We start from the raw sequence: 18,311 nt of genomic DNA, 5'->3' as shown, positions 1-18,311 counted from the left end.
GGGGGTGGGAGTCTGAAATTTTGCATTTCTAACAAGCTCCCAGGTGATGCCAGTGCTGTCGGTGCTCAGACCACACTTTGAGTAGCAAGATCTAGGGAGGGACTGATTCAGTAGGTATGAGGCAGGAATTGGTATCTTTCATTTTTAAAAATGTCTTCAGGTGGGACTTCCCTGGTGGTCCAGTGGTTAAGACTTTGCTTTCCAATGCAGGGGTTGATCCCTGGTCGGGGAGCTAGGATCCCACATGGCTTGCGGCCAAAAAACCAAAACATAAAACCGTAACAGTATTGCAACAAATTCAATAGAGACTTTAAAAATGGTCCACGCCAAAAAAAAAAAACGTTAAAAAAAAATGTCTTCAGGTGATTCTCACCCAGAGGTGAGTGAGACTCACAGCCCATTGGTGGCTGACTTGTTGCAACTTTCTGGGAGAATTTGCAGGTGCTCTCCTTGGCTTGCAACACACAGCTCCCTCCTGGTTTTCCTCTTTTTCTCTGGTCCCTTCTTTCTGGTATCCTCAGGTGGCTTCTCTTCCACTGAGTTAGTCTTAAAGGTCTTCAGGTTTAAGTCGTCTGTTTCTTCTTACTCTATCCTGTCTCCCTAGGTCATATTTTCTGTTCTGACAGCTTTGGCTTTGAACTATGGCTCATCATTTTCCAACTCTAAATTTCTGGCTGGGCTGTCCTCTCAGAATGTCAGATCTGGGTAGTTAACTCTCTGCTAGACCAAACGTCTTACAGAAGATGATAGATGTAAACACTCTCCTGCCCCAATGTGCTCGGTCCCCAGTGGTCCTCATGGCAGCACCATTTGCCCTAGTTGTCCAAATCATCTTTAACGGCTCCCTCTCTTCTACCTCTAACCCTCTAGATTCTTCCTTCTCTATCTCTTGAATTTGCCCGTTTCTCTCCATTTATGCTTCCCTCTCTGAGCTCTGTGTACCATCATCACCGCTGGACCACTGTCCTCACTGGCAAGCGAGTCTCCTCCTTTCATCCTCCTTGTCTCCCCACCCCACCCCACTCTGTTGCCATAGCGATGTTTTAAACATCTGATCCTCTCCCCCTCTTGCACATAGATTGTGTAAATCCTTCAAAAGTTTCCCTTTCCCCTTAGAACAAAGTGACAGAGGAGAGGAGATAAATAGATCCAGGGTAGGAGAGAGGCGGGTTAGGGTGGGAGTGAGTGGGGAGAGGGGAGAGAGAGCAGATCAGATGTCAAAGCCACTATGGGTTTCTAGTTGTCAATTAACTTACTTGGATCTCCCTGGGATACTGGCTCCAAAGACTGTGTGCTTAATTCTGTTTTTGGAACAAATCCTGGAAAGAGCAGTAAAACTTTTGGTGACTTACAAGAACAGGAAGCATCTGGCCTCACCCCAGGGATGGGGACAAAATGGATATTCACACTCAGCTCAGGGGGCTTGGCTTACTAAGTGTGCTCTTCTCCATAACACCCCCATCTTAAGAGAGAAGAATGAATGCTTACCGACAGCCTACTAGAGACACAGTACTCCCCTGGGTGCTTACAGGCATTTGAAGTCAGGAGACTTGAGGTTGGTCCCCTACTGCCCGTTAGGAGACAGCCATAGTCTCCTTATCTGAAAGCATTAAGCACTTCGCCAGTGTAAATTATCCCTCTGTAAAATTCTGAAAATCTTGAGGTCAGGGCGCGTGTCTCACTCATCACGTGAACCTTTCCTGTGGTCCTCAATCAACATTCAGTGACTGAGTTGATGAACAAAGATGAGTGAGACTGAGGACAGTCTAATGGGGGTTGGGTGTAGACTGGAGGGGAAGAGATGAGATACAAGCAACTCAAATGAGAGGGTGTATAATGCTTCCCTTCCCCTCCAGCAGTCTGAGACCAGAGTACAGATGCAAAAGGGTTTAGGGCTTTGAGAGGGGGTGTATGTGAGTTGAATTTCAGCCTCAGGGGTCTTCTTTAGAGCTGTTTACCTGGGAGCCAAGTTCACAAATATATAAGGAAATAAAGACAATAAATACGAATCTTTTTAGGCTTGGTAAGGCCAATGAGTTTCTTGGGCAGAGTGAAACTTGCAGCACCAACCAGAAGTGAGTCTCCCCGTTTCTGGGATGCTGGGTTGCGCCCACTGAGAGTCTCCCCCAGTGGAGGAAGGTGCTAAGGGCTCTGCTCGCTCCTGGCTGGGGTGAGCTTTCTCCTGGCTTGTTAGTTTTTCCAGTTTGCAAAGCACATGAGTTCATCTTCCCATTAAAGGTCAGGGTGCTCATCCCACTTCCTCACATCATTTAAAAAATTCACGAATGGCATTTCTCATCCAGGAGCTCTGGGAGGGGAAGAAATACATGTCCAGAGGCCGGAGTCCTTTCCTCCATCTCCCCCCAACCCCAACCCACCAGCAAAATCTGCCCTTGAACCGAGAGTCAGAAGGCTGCATTTGCTGTTGGAGTTTCAAACACTTAACGCAGTAAACAGGGAACAACATTCATTCACGTGAAGGGAAAACCCGAATCCCACTTGCAAAGAAGGAAGAAGAAACAGAAGGAAGTCAAAGTGTGCTCCCAGACGGAGTGAGGGTTTAACCCATTTTGGGGGCCTGGAACTCACTCCCTTCTGCTTTTTTGTCTTCACATTCCCTTCCCTCTTAGTGATCCAGTCTTGTCCCTTACCCAGGCCTCCCTGTAGGAGCTTCAGTGGGCCCTTCTCATGGTCAGCAGACCCTAATGTCGGAGGTGACACTGTTGGAAAGCCTCCTCTAGCTGAGCTTAGTCTCTGTGCCACCTGCTGTACGAATCTTGATCTAGTCACGGCCAGGAGGAGGGGCTGCATAATTACCTGCATCTAGAAGCACCGATCCAGGTTTCCACAATTCAGGTTCCCCTGCTTTTCAAAATTAAAAAGAAACAAACTCATTACTTAGATGAAACCGGCAGAAGCTCTCAAGTGAACTGCCAGGATGGTAATGTTTTCTAACTGTGGCAGAAAGTTCAGTAAAGAAGCAGGAGACCAGACTTTGGGATGAAGCAACCTGAAATCTGTGGGATTTTCTCATTTAAAGCTCTTAAAGCCAAAGACGAAAACATCTTTACTCTTTTCTTCCTTTCCCTATGCACCAAGAATCACGGAATAATAGGAATCCTGGAATTCAAGGGGACCTAAAAGCTCATTCAATTTGAACCAACCTCCTAACCTGCTTCAATAACATCTCTACCTAAGCGAGTGGCTGGCTGGTGCTTGGATCCCTCCAGAGACAGGGAACTCATTACATTCGCAACTAAAGTAGTGCATTTCTTCTTGGACTATTGAGACTTTGAGAAGACTTTTCATTGTATCAATATGAAATCTTTATCCATCCATCCGTCCATCCATCCACCCATCTACCTGTCACACTCAATAAGCACCCAGAATATGCCCAGCATCATTCTGGGTACGTTTGCCTTACCCATCTGTTTGTGTTTCTTTCCTTGGAACCACACAGAACAAATCTGGCCCCTTCAGGGAGCAGGCAGTACACTCATTTCCTGAGGCTCTGCTTCTCATGGTGTGCCTCAAGCAGAATAGAGCAAAGTGGCATCTGGCATCCTATCTGTTTAATGCCCTTCACCACGAACCTGTGCTGAGGAAGTGGCAGCGGTGGTCGGGAAGGGGAGATTCTTACCCAATCCCCCTGATCTCTTTTGGAGAATTATGGCTGGGAGGGGCTCAGAGGCAGCACAAACATATTAGGAAGCCTCGTAAGGACACCCTAATGGCTGTTTCTCTCCCTCTCCCATTCCCTCCCCTCTCTCCTTGCCTTTAGCTCTCAAGGCTGAGAGCATAACAGACTGTTTCATTTCTTAAAGGCCATCAGCTTTCCAGCACACTGCAATTATTAACACACTCAAGTGAAGTGATATTTTCCTTTGCATGATTAAAAGATGCCAGGCTATTTTGAAAGATAGTCTGTGTTCTTGCAGGTTCTGGGTTAATGGTGAGAACTGAGTTTAATTTGGCTCAGCCGTTAACCAGGTGTAGGACCTTGCGCAAGTCACATGCCCTCGATGAACCTCAGTTCCTTTGTGAGTAACATTAGCAGTTTGGGTGGGATGATCTCCAAACTCAAAATATTTATGACGTGTATGTTTAAACATTCAGCTTCTTTAACCTCATTACTCTATCGCCACCTACTGGTAAAAATATGCGCGTTGCCCTTTTCCTTAAAAAAAGGTGCTGGTGACGTCTGTTTTTGCCCTAGGCTTTCAGCACCCTTGTATGTGAGGAAAGATTAGAATGCTGGAGGCTCTATTACTTTGGCAGGAGATAAACAGTTCTCTGACATGAGGGATTTTCAAGCCTCTTACTCCTGTCCTGGAGGCCTGTCCTTCTGTCCATGACACTTCCATTTGTTTGGGACAAGTTTGAACCAAATCGCTTTCATCCAAAAGCCAAAGGCTGAAAAAATATTTGAACAGCTCAGACTTGGTGTTTTGGGATTTGGTAGTAATGAGAAGTAGATTTGTGAGAACATCTGTGTTCTGCTGTTGAGGTCTGAGGGCGTGGTGTGGGGAAAACAAGTCAGAAGACCCGTCCTGAGTCTACCAAAACACTAGCTGGGGGTCTGGGGGGCTAGCCTACCTTCTCTGATCTCCAGTTTTCTCCTGCGTAAAGCCGAGCTCATAAGGACTTCTCCTGCCCTGCCTCACATGAAGGTAAATGTGTATAAAATCACTCTGAAAAGTGTAAAAGGTGCTCGTAAAAAAAACAGCTAATTATTTCTGTGATAATCCTGGCTCGGTCATCTTCTAGATACAGTCAGTGTCTAAGAGAGGTATTGATTTTGAACATGCACTGACCAGGCTCCTTCTGAGCATTAAGTCACAATAACCCTGTGGGTCAGGTACAGCTATGATCCCACTTTACGGGTGAGGAAACCGAGGCACAGCGAGTGGCAGAGCAGAACCTTAAGCCCAGGCAGGCAGGCTCCACCTGCACGTAATCACTACCTGCTTATCACACGGGAGGCGTCATGGTCGCTTCAGCATCTCAGGGTACTGGGTGAGGCCACGGAAAAGCTAGGCCTGGAACTACACCTGTAACGCACACGAAGCGTGAGGGCCCAGAACATTCCTGTTTTAAGATCCGAGACGACCTTTGCACTGGTTACAGCTCCTTCTATTCCCTGCACATCTGGAAGTCACCAGCCCGGGACCCAAGCGGGAGCCCCCTAAGGGAGGCCCTTAGGGCTCTCAAATTTTATGGGGCAGAAGCACAGGTGACCCTTTAGCCCCCCGGCTTCTCCCCGGTGACTCCCAGTGCAGTTTTTAGGAGGAGGTGGTCGTCTGAGAGACAGCAGCCTCTGGAGCCAGGGGACTCTGCACACCTCCCTTCCGGGGCCTGGCTTCATGCCCCGAGGGCTGCACATTTCCCTTGGAGAACTTTCTCTGGCTGCGGTGAGATGGGGGCACTCGGAGAGCAGCTGCAGCTGTGCCAAAGGAGCCTCGTGCCTGCGGCCCGACACACAAGGGCTGTCAGAGAAGGCCGAGGACAGTCAGAGGTCCTGGGCATGGGCTGTCACGCCGGCAATGCGTCAGCAGTCCCGGGTTTACAGGTGGGTTCCCTCCAAAGCTCCGTGTGGAATATTTGTTCGGCAGCCTCTTCTCACGGAAACAGCATCAACTCCACCGTTAGGTTTCCAGGCCAGTGAAGCTTAGCTGATCAAACAGAGCTCATGGTACCGTGAAGCCAGGCAGCAACAGGACGGTTCCAAGGAAAAGTCCCCGAGTTTAGCTTCAGTCACTCCAGTCCCGTCTCAGAGGGTCCCGGAAGGAGGGGCGGGGGTCTGCCTATGGGGGCTGGAGGAGGCCCCAGAATTCTAGAATCTGAAAATATCTGAGTCATCTTTGTAGTTCTAACGGCACAGTGTCTGACATATAGTACGCTCAGTAAATTTTTTTTAAATTAAAGAACAGTTCCCCTGCAGTGGAAGTGGTGGCTTAAATTGGGGACGTGTCAAGTTACACCTGTGGGCAGAAAGCATAGTGGGAGGAGGAAGCAGGAATCGCTCGGGGTCATAAGTTCAGTGTCCCGTGGAGGAGAGGATGAAATATTGAGGCCGACGACAACATCATTAGGTCCATACATAGCTGCCTGGGTCTGTTAATGGTTTGCCCTAAACACAGATGGGATATTTAATGGGGCTCATGAAATTCTGTCCCATGTGATGTAATTTTATCAGTGACTGGAAGGGAGATAGGTGGCATGTTAATCAATTTGGTGGATGACAGAGAAGTTGGAAGATGGTTAGTATATTCAATGACAGAATTAAGATTCAGGAAGACTACAGGATTGGGGTGACCTGCTTCTGTAGAAATACCTGAGAAAAGACCCTGGGAACTTGAGTGATTGCCAGTTCAGTAGGAGATGAGCTGATGATGAGACAGAACCTCCCCCCCACAAGGAACTTAGGATGTTTTCATAGAACCAGAGTGTTTAGGGCGAGAGGCAATTCCCTGGGCACAGCCCTTGAGGTGTCGTGTCCTGCTCTGTGTGCTCTGTTCCCACTCACTGACAGACTGTGGTTTAGCTCGAGGGTGTGATGCTGAGTCACGTAAGGTCCTGTTGGAGGGATGAGAGAAATTTATCCCAGAAAAGATGAGACATAACGGAGGACATGGAGGCTACTTTCATATATTTGAAAGCCTCGCAAATTTATGCCCTTAAAAATATTGAAGACCCCCAAAGAGCCTCTGTTTGTGTTGGCTACATCTACTGATTTTTCTCATATTAGAAATTAAAGGGCTTCCCTGGTGGCACAGTGGTTAAGAATCCGCCTGCCAATGCAGGGGACACGGGTTTGAGCCCTAGTCCGGGAAGATCCTGCATGCTGCAGAGCAACTAAGCCCGTGTGCCACAACTACTGAGCCTGAGCTCCTGAGCCTATAAGCCACAACTACTGAAGCCCGTGTGCCACAACTACTGAAGCCTGCATGCCTAGAGCCTGTGCTCCACAACAATAGAAGCCACTGCAATGAGAAGCCCTCTCACTGCAACAAAGAGTAGCCCCCACTCGCTGCAACTAGAGAAAGCCCGCGCACAGCAACGGAAGACCCAACGCAGCCAATTAAATAAATAAATTATTTAATTAAATCTTAAAAAAAATTAAAACTGTGCATCCTCTCATCTGAAACAGTATTAACTATCCATCTATTTTACTATTTATTCACTTAAAAACAACAATAGACCTATCCTAACATTTTTTATGAAAAATGCTTTCTGAAACAAAAGCATTCAGTGAGAAGAGTGGCACATTTCTTCAGTGTCTGACGTAATAGAAGGCAGCTAGAATCTGATGTCAGCTCCTGCAGTCAATCTGTGGTGAAATCTCGTTTTTGTTGAAGGGTATGAAGAAAATCTGGCCTCACACAGTTCTGTACGCAGAGAAGTGAGGGCCTCACAGAAGGCCTGAAAGCAGGTCCCCGGACCACACTTTGAGAAGTAGTAGTTTAGAAAAATTAGGAGCCGCAGGCTTAAGTTCTAGGTAGTATGTCTAACAATGGGACTGGGAAGTTATCCTACACAGGGCAAAAGTCTCTGTCACGCCATAAGGGATGCATTTGTTTGGTGGGAAATTAGATCAGAGGCCCTTTATACAATTCTTTCCAATTCTACGATCTGCTGATCTTCTAGCTGAGGAATTGGGTGACTTGTCTGAAATGCATGATTATGTGGGAAGTGAGAGCCTGTCGAAGAGTAGCTAAGACCCCGCCTGCGAGTTCTCCCCCGCCTGCAGGAGCAAGCGTGGGGCTTCGCTACTGTCCAGGCCTGTGTGGCGTGGGGGAGGAGGGGCCCCAAGGCAGGGGCACGCGGGGGTCCGCGGGAGGGTCTGAGGTGCTCAAAGCAAAGCTGCAGGGGTGACGGTGGAGGGGGAGGAGCCACAGAAAGGGGCAGGATTTGAGGGTGAGAAGAGCTGGGAGCATCTGTGCGGTCAATGAGATAGAGCGTTCGTTAATTACTGGAGCGTGAAGAGAACGGAGGAGAAAGGGAGGCTCAGAGCTACAGACCCAGGGGGAAGGTTATGAAGGGTTATAAAAAGGGAGTGGGACCAGGGCTTCCCTGGTGGCGCAGTGGTTGAGAGTCCGCCTGCCGATGCAGGGGACACGGGTTCGTGCCCTGGTCCGGGAAGATCGCACAGGCCGCGGAGCGGCTGGGCCCGTGAGCCATGGCCGCTAAGCCTGCACGTCCGGAGCCTGTGCTCCGCAACGGGAGAGGCCACAACAGTGAGAGGCCCGCGTACCGCAAAAAAAAAAAAAAAAAAAAAAAAAAAGGGAATGGGATCAAACGCTCAAAACAGCTTTGGGTTGCTGGGCAGGAAAGAACACGAGCTGGAGGTCAAAGAAGCGCCTTGTTGCCATCATCCCCCAAGCCGAGTCTGATTGGCGGCGTGTGTCTGCGTCTTGCTCTATGTCCCAGAGGTGGGTCCTGGGATGGCACGGGGAGGGGGGGGTGGTGCCTCTCCAGCCGACCCAAACCCCTGACAGCCCTTGGGTGTCTGGACTGGCAGAGATGTACTCTCGCCACACTGAGAACGAACAGAGCAAACAGATGCTCATTAGAGTTAAAACAACTTGGCATGGCCTGGAGGTGAGTGGCAGAGGCCAGCAGGTGCGGGGAGAAGGTGTTTGTTAAGTGCCGCAGAGCAGGGCCGGCAAGCAGTGGGCAGCCTCGCCAGGTTTCTGGAAAGCAGCTCCGGAGAATCCTGCCCTTGGATCCCCGGGGGGATTACACAGGGTCAGTTGATTCACATGCAACCAGCAGTCTGCTTTCTCTTATTTTGCCCCCTGATGAAAGCACCTTGGAAGTCAGCCGAGCTTTCTGTGCTTAGCTCTACTTTTGGGGGTTTCAGAGGACGCACAGATCCTGGCCAAGGGCACTAGAGGAAGCAGTGCCCCGGGCTTGGCTGCCTGAACTGTCCCACGGGCCTGTTAGGGTCTAAAATGGCCTTGGAGTCCTTGGCCTGCCCAGCGATCTGATCCTTAAGCCCTTTGTCCTGAACAGCAGCATGTACGTTGCCAGCGGTGCAATTGTGAAGCCATCGAAGCTCTTAGCCCTGTCCAGGGGACCCGGTGGAGCCGCTCCTCCCATCTGGAATCAAAACAAAACAGAACCCACAGTCTCTAGGACTCTTTGAACTTGTGGAGGACAGACAGGTATCCCCCAGCAAGAGAAAGGCCTGGACTCTTCTTGTGCCTAGTGCCCCAAGGCTACAAAGGAAATTGTCTCTCAAGTCTGTCAACTCATGGCCCAGGCCCCAAGCAGTGTTTGTGGCAAGCATCTAACTGGGTGAGATTTTTCTTTCTCATCTCTGCAGGCCTCAACAGCATCTCAGAGAAGAGAACTTGTTTCTTCTCTCTGCATTCCCAGTTCTTGGGCCAAACCTTGAAGAGATGCACACAGAAGTGAAGAAAGGGGAGCCAGGGAGTGTCGTAATTCATAGGAGAATTCCTGGAGAGAGAACGTATTTCTGTTCCCCATATCGCAGAACTACTCAGGCAAAATTGGCTCTGCCCTTTCCTGGGAAATGATAAAAATTTCTCTCTTTCTTTGACCCTTGTTCCTCAAGTATAAACCCGAGAGAGTATCCCTTTTCAGGTTTGTAAGAGCCTAGTTACTGAATCCTTAGGAATTTCTATCACAACCTCCACAAAATTGCCTCTGGGGAACGGCGATTGTGAAAGCTTTGCTTATTTAACGGCTTCCTTACTTTCCTTACAAGTTGGGCCCTTGAGCAGTATCTTTTGTTGGCATATCTGGTTTAATGCTTTCTGTCCAAATCTGAGTCAAATGACAAGGATTTGGAAAGACAAACCCCATGTAAACAAGCTTAACTTTCGTCAGTAGCTAGAAAGGTGAGTTCAGATTCTTGCCTGGATTAGTTCAGGGGGTATTTTGGCTGTTAGTGTAGGTGGTGGTGGACCAGAAATCTGTAATAACATTGGACTGGTCAGAGCATGAATTTTAATCTAACTGTTCTCATTCTTTCCTTGATCCGTCCTAGCAAGACATTACCAAGGTCAGAACCAAGGTAAAGTTTGTCCTTGGGTGGTCTGAACCTGCCCAGGAGGAGGCATTGAAATGAAAAAAAAAAAAAAGGATTTAACTCAAAACACTAACTGAAAATTCCAGGTAACAGTAACCCTTGTACTTCACAACTGTCAAAGTAAGCATCTTTTACTAAAGTGCTGTATTTCTTTATACTTCATTATTCTTACAGTAATTCAGCTGTGCCACTCCTGAGGGGGTTAAAGTAATCCTTCAATAGAAATGTCACTTAACATTTAGCAATTTGCTTAAACTGCATTAACATGGCATTGATGCAAATAGCATTAGCTTTCAGTCATTTTTAAGGGTACACAATGGGTTATCCTTAATTACTCTGTGGGAGAATCAAATACACTTCAGCATTCATTATTCACTGGGCAATTTTTCTGCAGCAAGGCTTGAAAAGGGAGAACGGAGATGGGAGATTCTGTAAAGAGAGATGCAAAGTCCATTTTCGGGGAAAGGGGACCACATAAAAAGCCCCTGAGGGAAAGAACCGAATTTCATGGAAGGGAAGAGATAAGAGGTCATGGGAAAATATCAGTTTTTCTTAGAATCAAATCTATCTGCCATAACTTTCATTCCCTGTGTCTTCATTCCAGTTATTTGGACACAAACTCAAAATAGCTCTGTTTTCTAATTCTAAAGTGAACACAGGCTGACTGTCAAAATATACACTATGGGTAGTAAGGAATCATCTGCAATCCCTCTATACAGCAGTGGCTGGTTTACAATTTTGGGATATAGTGTTCTATCCCTTTTTCTATGCACATATTCTTATGTGCAAAAACATGATTATAAAACATGAGATTGGTACCCATCCTGTTTCGTAGCCTGTTTCTTTGACTTAACCCGTCACAGACCAATCTTCTGTCAGGAAGTGCACATATTTTAATAGCTGTATAGTAATTTCTTTAACTATTCTGACAATGGACGATTAAACCATCTCCATCTATTTTTCTATCATGAACAACATCTGTGTCCAGGCTTCTTTTGACTTTGGCTGATAATTACCTTAGGATATATTCCTGTAAGTGCAAATGCTGGTTTTGAATGAACAGATGGATCAGGTTTTTTTTTTGTTTGTTTTTTCGTTTTTTTGTTTTTTTGCGGTACGCAGGCCTCTCACTGTTGCGGCCTCTCCTGTTGCGGAGCACAGGCTCCGGACGCGCAGGCTCAGCAACCACGGCCCAGCCACTCCGCGGCATGTGGGATCCTCCCGGACCGGGGCACGAACCCGCGTCCCTTGCATCGGCAGGCGGACTCCCAACCACTGCGCCACCAGGGAAGCCCTAGAATCTTTTGACTATAGTCACGTATATGAAAGGAAAAAACCACTTCATAAATGCATCAACAGTGATTTGCTTGTCCATCAGCAGAAGGGTTGCTCTCATAATTAACAGAATATTTTCAGCTATTTGAAGAAATTATCTATATATTAAACATTATTTAATATGGTTGAGCTAAAATGTCACAGCGAATATCTGTAGGCAAGCACTAGGACAGGCATTCATGAAAGTAGACTGGTGGTTGTCCAGGGCTGGGGGAGGGAAGGCTTGGGGGACACGGTGAGTGACCATCAGTGGGGGTGGGGATTCTTTTTGGGGTGATGAAAATGTTCTAGAACTGACTGTGGTGACAGTCGCACAACCCTGTGAGTATACTGAAAACCATTGAACTGTGTACTTTAAAGGGGTGAGTTGTATGGTAGGTGAAAAGTATCTCAATAAGGCTGTTATTTTCAAAGAAACATAGGCATTCAAACACCAGTCTTCACTCTTCTTCATTCCTACAGAAAATCCTTTGAGTAGGCCATACGCATTTTAAAAAGTCTTCTCTCCCTTCCTCCCTCCCCAGTTTGGCTCCTTTCTTAGCAATTAGGGCACAGGCTGCACAGAGCGCTTGCCCTGCATATTTGTCTAGCAGTCTGTGGGGCAGCATGGACGTGGGTGCTGGACCAGGATGAAAAGTGAACACTGATGGGCTGCGAGGCTGCTGCCCAAAGCTCCTGTCCCCAGGCCAGGAATAAGGAAGCTTTGCCAGGCTGGGGGCCACTGCTTCAGGTTGCTTGAGGTTTTCCATAAGCACAGGCCCAACTTGTAACAGGATTTCCAAGCTCCTGGTGTAGCCAAATAAATATGCCCCGGGCTTAATTATATGTGTTATGTAAAAACTGACATCCTCTAAGGAGACACCCACTCACTCAGCTACTCAAAAGTCTTTGAAAGAACCAAGATGGTGGGGGAGTGTCTGATATATTTCAGAAATTATTTGTATGGTATTTTTATTTGGGGACTTTATATTATAGCTTCTTCCATGAGTCATTCATCCAATGTAGTAATAATACTCCCTATTTCATAGAGTTTTGGGGAAGAGTAAATAAAATAATGAATACAGGGTGCCTGGCACAGGGAGAGAACGGACTGTGCGTTCTGTTACTGTTGCTTAGCGATCACAGCGGGAATTGGCTGTGTCTAAGACCCTCGAATCTTGTCACCCCACTGATGTCAAGGCAGGTCAGGCCCCTGATTCTGTGCCGCATCGTTAGTGCCTCGGGTGTTCGTTTATGGAAGGGATGTCTCCTGCAAGGGGATTCATGGAAAGCCGGCTGCTGGGGGTGAATCTCGGCTCTGCTGCTTCCCAGCAGTGTGGCTGGGGACCAATTGCCTCACTGACCTACTCCTTGGTTTCCTCCGCAGTACGATGAATTAGTCAACTTAGAAGTAATGTATCTACTTTCTAGGGCTGTTCTGAGGATTTAATAGGTTAATATTTGTCAGGTGCTTAGAAGAATGTCTAGCACATTGAAAGTGTTTGGATTTGTTGAATAGAAAGATGACTAGAGAGCTGGGCTCTGACATGGAAGGCGGGGAAGGTCGTGCTACAAGGCACTGACGTTAGGAAGCTGGAGGTGAGGCTGAAAGAACGAGTCCTGGGCACTTCTTCCTAGGAGGAAAAAGTGGCACCAGGTGGGAAATATTTGGAAAAAGTAGCTGAGACAACAGGGACGCTCCCGCTGTGGAATTTCCCACCCTCTTGCCAGAAGACCTTTAGAGCTGGGATAGGTACGCTCATTGCCTAGGAAGCCTGGTGTAGAAGCCTGTGTAAAACGGGTGTTTGGATTATCAGATGGGCTCCTAAGGTCGTATCTGAAGTAATACTGAGATTAATTCCATAAACTGGACTTTGGTAAAACCTAAAACATAATTTAAGAAATGGATACAAGTGGGCAGACAAAAAGCAATCAGAGAAGGAATAAAAACGTGAGCTATCTGGCTTTTCCTAAAGGGATTCTTTTTGTTTTGTTTGCTTCTAATATTTGAAGACTTCCAGGAGTATTCAGTTTGTCCCTTAAAACAAAACAAAACCCAACAGTGTTTACATAGAAATCTATTATCCCTTCTACTGAACTTTTGGAGAAATGGGGATTTTGCAATGCGAAAGTTTCACATCATATCCTACCTTCCCAAGTACGATTAACAGCAGTCCTATTCTCAAATCTATATTAAGTCCCTTCTACATAGTTTGCGTAGCTTTTAGCTTGGTCCTGAATTATTACTGGGCTCAGGTTTACCCCTTGAATCTGGGTGGGCATGACACACACCCCTGGCCCAGGTCTCTGGCGCTCTCCCCTTGCCCAGCTTAAAAGGTGGGAGATGGGCTCATACACAGGCATTCAGACAGAGCTACTAACTCTGAAATCCCAGTCTTCCACTCTTCTAGCACATGGCAACACACAGTCTACCTACTGACCCAGCTCCTGGCTTCTCTGGCCCACAGGCTGTGGTCTGAGGCTGCTGGTGGTAGAGCCTGCAGATGGGGGCGGCTTTGGCAAGGTGGTATGGGTGCCTTCAACTGCAGTGGTCCCCAGTACTTGCATCAGGGGGACTGGCTGTGCGGTTGTCCCTGGAGCTGATGGGCTCTCATAGGCTTTTGTGGTCTCACCTGTAAGAAAGTGGAATTACACTGGGTCTTACAAAACAGACGGTAGGCTCTTCAGGACAGAAATAATTATTTCTTGAACACTAGCTATGAGTAAAGTCCTGTGCTAGCTGCTGTGGAGCAATGTACAATCTGGATGGAGGAATAAGCCAATAAACAAACCAAAGATGAAATAACAAAATATTTAAAAGACAGCTCGAAACAACATTAACATAGACAAGGCCAAACATGATTAACTGTCAAATTAATTTTCCATACACCAGAAGCAATGGTTCATGAATGTATTTTTTTGCTGTTTCAGTTAGTGTTGGCCTGGGGATAGGGCGTACTTTCAGGTCTTTCACCATTTTAGACAATGTGTCTTAGATGTTCTAGTTTACATTTGGTTCATGACTAGCCGACTAACTCCTCTGGACCCCAGTTTCCTCAGCTATAAAATGGGGTATCAGAACTAATTAGATGGTAAGGACCATCTAGATGATTCTTCTGAATTGTGCTCTTCATCCCTGTGTGATGATTTAGATTGTTTCCATAATTTTAAACGAGTCTGAATTTGTTAGGTTGAGGGCATGGGGACAAGGGGCCCACTGGGCCTTGTCGTTGTATTGAGAACTGTGGGTCTGCGCCAGAAGGAGACAAAACATGGTCCCCAAAGTGAACGGCGCCGCAGCCCTGGGAGGGAACAACAGCCACCAGTCACTTGTGTCTGCTGGACCCATGGCAGGTATGCCAACTTCTACACCTGTGCATCTCTATTAGTTTCCTGGGGATGCTAACAAATTACCATGTGCTCAGTGGCTTAAAACAACAGAAATTTATTCTCTCACAGTTCTGGAGGCTGAAAGTTGGAAATCAGTGTCACTGGATTGAGCTCCCTCCAGAGGCTCTAAGGTAGAATCTGCTCCCTGTCTCTTCCATTTCCTGGTGGCTGCTGGCATTCCTTGGCTTGTGGCCCCACCCCTGCAGCCTTCAAGGCGAGCATCTTCAATTCTCCCTCTGCTCCATCTCCATGTGGCCTTCTCCTCTGTGTGTGTCAAATCTCCCTCTGCCTCCCGTTTTTTTTTGTTGTTGTTTGGTATGCAGGCCTCTCACTGTTGTGGCCTCTCCCGTTGCGGAGCACAGGCTCAGCGGCCATGGCTCACGGGCCCAGCCACTCCGCGGCACGTGGGATCTTCCCGGACCGGGGCATGAACCCGTGTCCCCTGCATTGGCAGGCGGACTCTCAACCACTGCGCCATCCTCTTTTAAGGATACGTGTGATTGCATTTAGTCTCCTCCACAACCCTGCCCCCAGACAATCCTGGATAACCTCCCCATCTAAAGATCCTTAACTTAATCATACCAGCAAAGCCCCCCTGCCTTCCTCCCCACTCCCCTTTTTTGCCGTATAAGAAAACATTCACAGGTTCCAGGGATTAGGACATGGATATGTTTTCGGGGGTCGTTTTTCAGCCTATGACAGCATCCCAGCTCTAGCCTTAACTCTGCTTAGGCATGAAGCATCTTTGGTCACAGAACAGCAGGCCAAGGTGGGGGTAGCATCTGAGATAGAAGGAGCTGTACTCTTCATGGGAACCACCAAACCTCCTCTTTGACATTGTACAGCACGCTGGGCAGTGTCAGACCACAGCCCTGTCCAGCCATGTAGACAAATGTGAGGTGGCGTCGGGTGTTTGGACCCACTGCTCAGCACTGGTACCTGCTCATTTCCCCACCCTGACGCTGTTACCTCCTGTTGGGAGGGCAGGTCAGCACTCACCGCCCTGGGATTGGGTTGGAGTTCGGCCGTCCTGTCTGCTCTTGCAGGCATCAGCCCGGCAAGGCAGGAAGTGGATCCCTCATTTACCCTGATGTTTGCTAACAGTTGGTTGCCTTTAAAGCCACCTGGAGACTGTGCCAGACAGATTGCTAAAGAGCTGGCAGCGGCCTCGGGGGTTCAGCCAGTCTTCACGCCATCCTTGGGCAAAACTAGTGTGATTTATGACATTTCCATTACTCTAAAGGAATTGAGCTTTCATAACAAGTCCTAGGGAAGTTTCTAATTTCTCTAAAGTACTCTTCTGTTATACCCTCTGGTAAACGCTACCAGGCAGTAATGCCTCTTTAGGGAGATGCAGGCCCAGGTTCATACAGGGAAAAGCCATTTAATAGAATCACTTGTATATTTTATGAAATAGGCTATAATTACTAACTTGGAGAGAAATATATAAATAAACTGACTGTACATTTTACTTGCAACGTATTAATTAAACCACAATTAATTAAGTTAAAAATAAAACTTCTACTTGGAAATAGTCAATATTTTTGCCACTTTAAACTCATCGGCTGTGGAGGATCTGGATTATCTTTTTCTCACACCATTGGCTAATTCTGAGGTTTCTGAACGCCCCCAGTTTGCCTTTGCTGGTATTGCTTGGCTAGAGAGCAGATTAAATATCCTGAGGGCGGCCATTTTTGTTACTTGAGTAGAACACAGATGTCTTCAAGCACATCGTAAATTCAGCCAGCAGAGCCAAGTCCCTGGTCTTCCACTATCTTCCACGCAAGACCTAGTCGTTTTTGCCTGCTCTCCTTCACAGGATATAACTGTCTTTAAGAGAGAGAGAGAGAGAAGCTACTCTGCCCCGATGCTTCCAGTTCCTTGCTGAGCACAATGCCTGATGTGACCCAAAGTGAATTCTTCACGGGACCAGGTTCTTTTGGAGCAATGTGAAATAAAACCACCAGAATAGTTTCTTCGTACAACCTCAGATACGTGGGAGTTTGGTCTCTTTTCAACGATTTTCGTGGGAAAACATTTCAAAACTTCCCTTAGACTCTTAACGTGTTACTCTTTGGACAAGGTCAAACCACCTTCTCAACAGCACCGAGAGGGCCTCCCAGCTTCCTACACCCGGTCAGCATCACAGTGGAGGTGATCCAGGGCCCTATCCACAGAGATTCTGATTCACTGATCTGGGCTGGGCCTTGGAAATCTGATTTGAGAACCACAGCCAGCGCCAGCCTGGCCACTAGGCTTTCTTCAGCTTCCTGAGCCTGGCTCCCTTTGCTGGAAAATGGGGACGGTCAGACCTACCTGGGGGGCTGTTGTCACAGGTAGAGATCATGTCTGTGAGGGGGCCGCACAGTGCTTGGCACGTGGTAGGCCTTCGATAAATGACAGCTGCTGACATCGTCGTGATATGCCTCCCTATCCCCCAGTGGAAAACAGGGCTTTCGGTAGGTGTCAAATGTGAGGTGACTGAAGGAAATTGAAACCCGTTTAGCAGCAACACCTTGGGGTCAGAGCGACAGGGAAGGATTTGGCTCTTCCCGTGAGAACTTAGAACATGCCTCAGGGTTCTTTCTCCATGAGGGCAGGAAGCTTAATATTCACTGAGCATCTACTATGCACCTCTTTTACAGAAGCATTCACATAGGATATTAATCACAATCCTGAAAGTCAGCCAACTATTCCCGTTTTTAAGACAAGGGACAGATTCTCCAAGAGGTCAAGAAACGAGTCTCAGGTCACATGGACAGCAGGTAGCAGAGCCAGGATTTGGACGCACATTTGTTTGATGCCAAGTTCCATACTTTTTCCCACAAAAGGGGAACAAAGTAGAAGTCATGAGTCACTTCAAGGTTCCTGAATGGGTTTCCCCTCAGAGGGTGGCCAGAGGTCTCCAGAGTTCTGGTGGAAGTAATCTTACTCCCAAGACAGGGTGAAGGGGTGGCCTTGGAGGGTGTTGGCAGTGAGGGCAGAAGATCCCTGAACAGTCAAACGTATTACAATAAACTTGGGCTTGATTTTCTTCCAGGGCAAGGGATGACCAAGGGGAGTCAGGAGGGGGTTTTCCTGACACTCTAGCTCAGCAAGAGTAAAGATTTACTTTCCCTTCTCTTGTCGCGGTGCTGGCAATGTGCCTTCTCAGCTTTGGGGGAACTTCTACAAACCGACACGTACCTGTTTTTATCGAGCTCAGAGTAGCTTGAGACTCCAGCCAAATACCAGCTGCCTGTTTAATGGCTGCTAACTGCCTTGGGAACAGCGTTTAAATCTCAGGAATGTGTTTTCTCAGCAGGAGCTGCACATGGCAAAGCAAGACGCATCCTATTTTGTGAGTGAGATAATTTCCCATGAAAGAGGGTTGCTATGCTTTGGGGGGTCGTCCTAACCTGAGTTACCTGTTCACTCACATTCTTGGAGAGATCAGGAAGCGTCTTGTAGGGGCATGCTGGGGCCTGAGCAGCTGCTGGCCCTCACATCTTCATTTCTTCTGCTTCCTTCCGTTTCTAAAGGAATTTTATCACTGAAGGAAGAGTAGCAA

General features: G+C 47.6%; 1 protein-coding gene across 1 annotated transcript in view; it reads right to left on the bottom strand.

Moving 5' to 3' along the window:
• VIT (vitrin) overlaps positions 1 to 18,311 on the bottom strand; it is a 116,008-nt gene that overhangs the window by 28,227 nt on the left and 69,470 nt on the right. The window contains exons 7-9 of the mRNA XM_024753557.1: positions 13,813 to 14,004; positions 2,818 to 2,862; positions 1,257 to 1,319 (exon numbers count right to left, since the gene is read on the bottom strand). Of these exons, the coding sequence (XP_024609325.1) occupies positions 1,257 to 1,319; positions 2,818 to 2,862; positions 13,813 to 14,004 (300 nt within the window). The remainder of the gene's footprint in view (positions 1 to 1,256; positions 1,320 to 2,817; positions 2,863 to 13,812; positions 14,005 to 18,311) is intronic.

Source organism: Neophocaena asiaeorientalis, unplaced genomic scaffold, assembly GCF_003031525.2.
Source record: "Neophocaena asiaeorientalis asiaeorientalis breed wild unplaced genomic scaffold, Neophocaena_asiaeorientalis_V1.1 scaffold171, whole genome shotgun sequence".
Classification (NCBI taxonomy): domain Eukaryota; kingdom Metazoa; phylum Chordata; class Mammalia; order Artiodactyla; family Phocoenidae; genus Neophocaena; species Neophocaena asiaeorientalis.
This window is presented reverse-complemented; position numbering and strand designations above follow the sequence as displayed.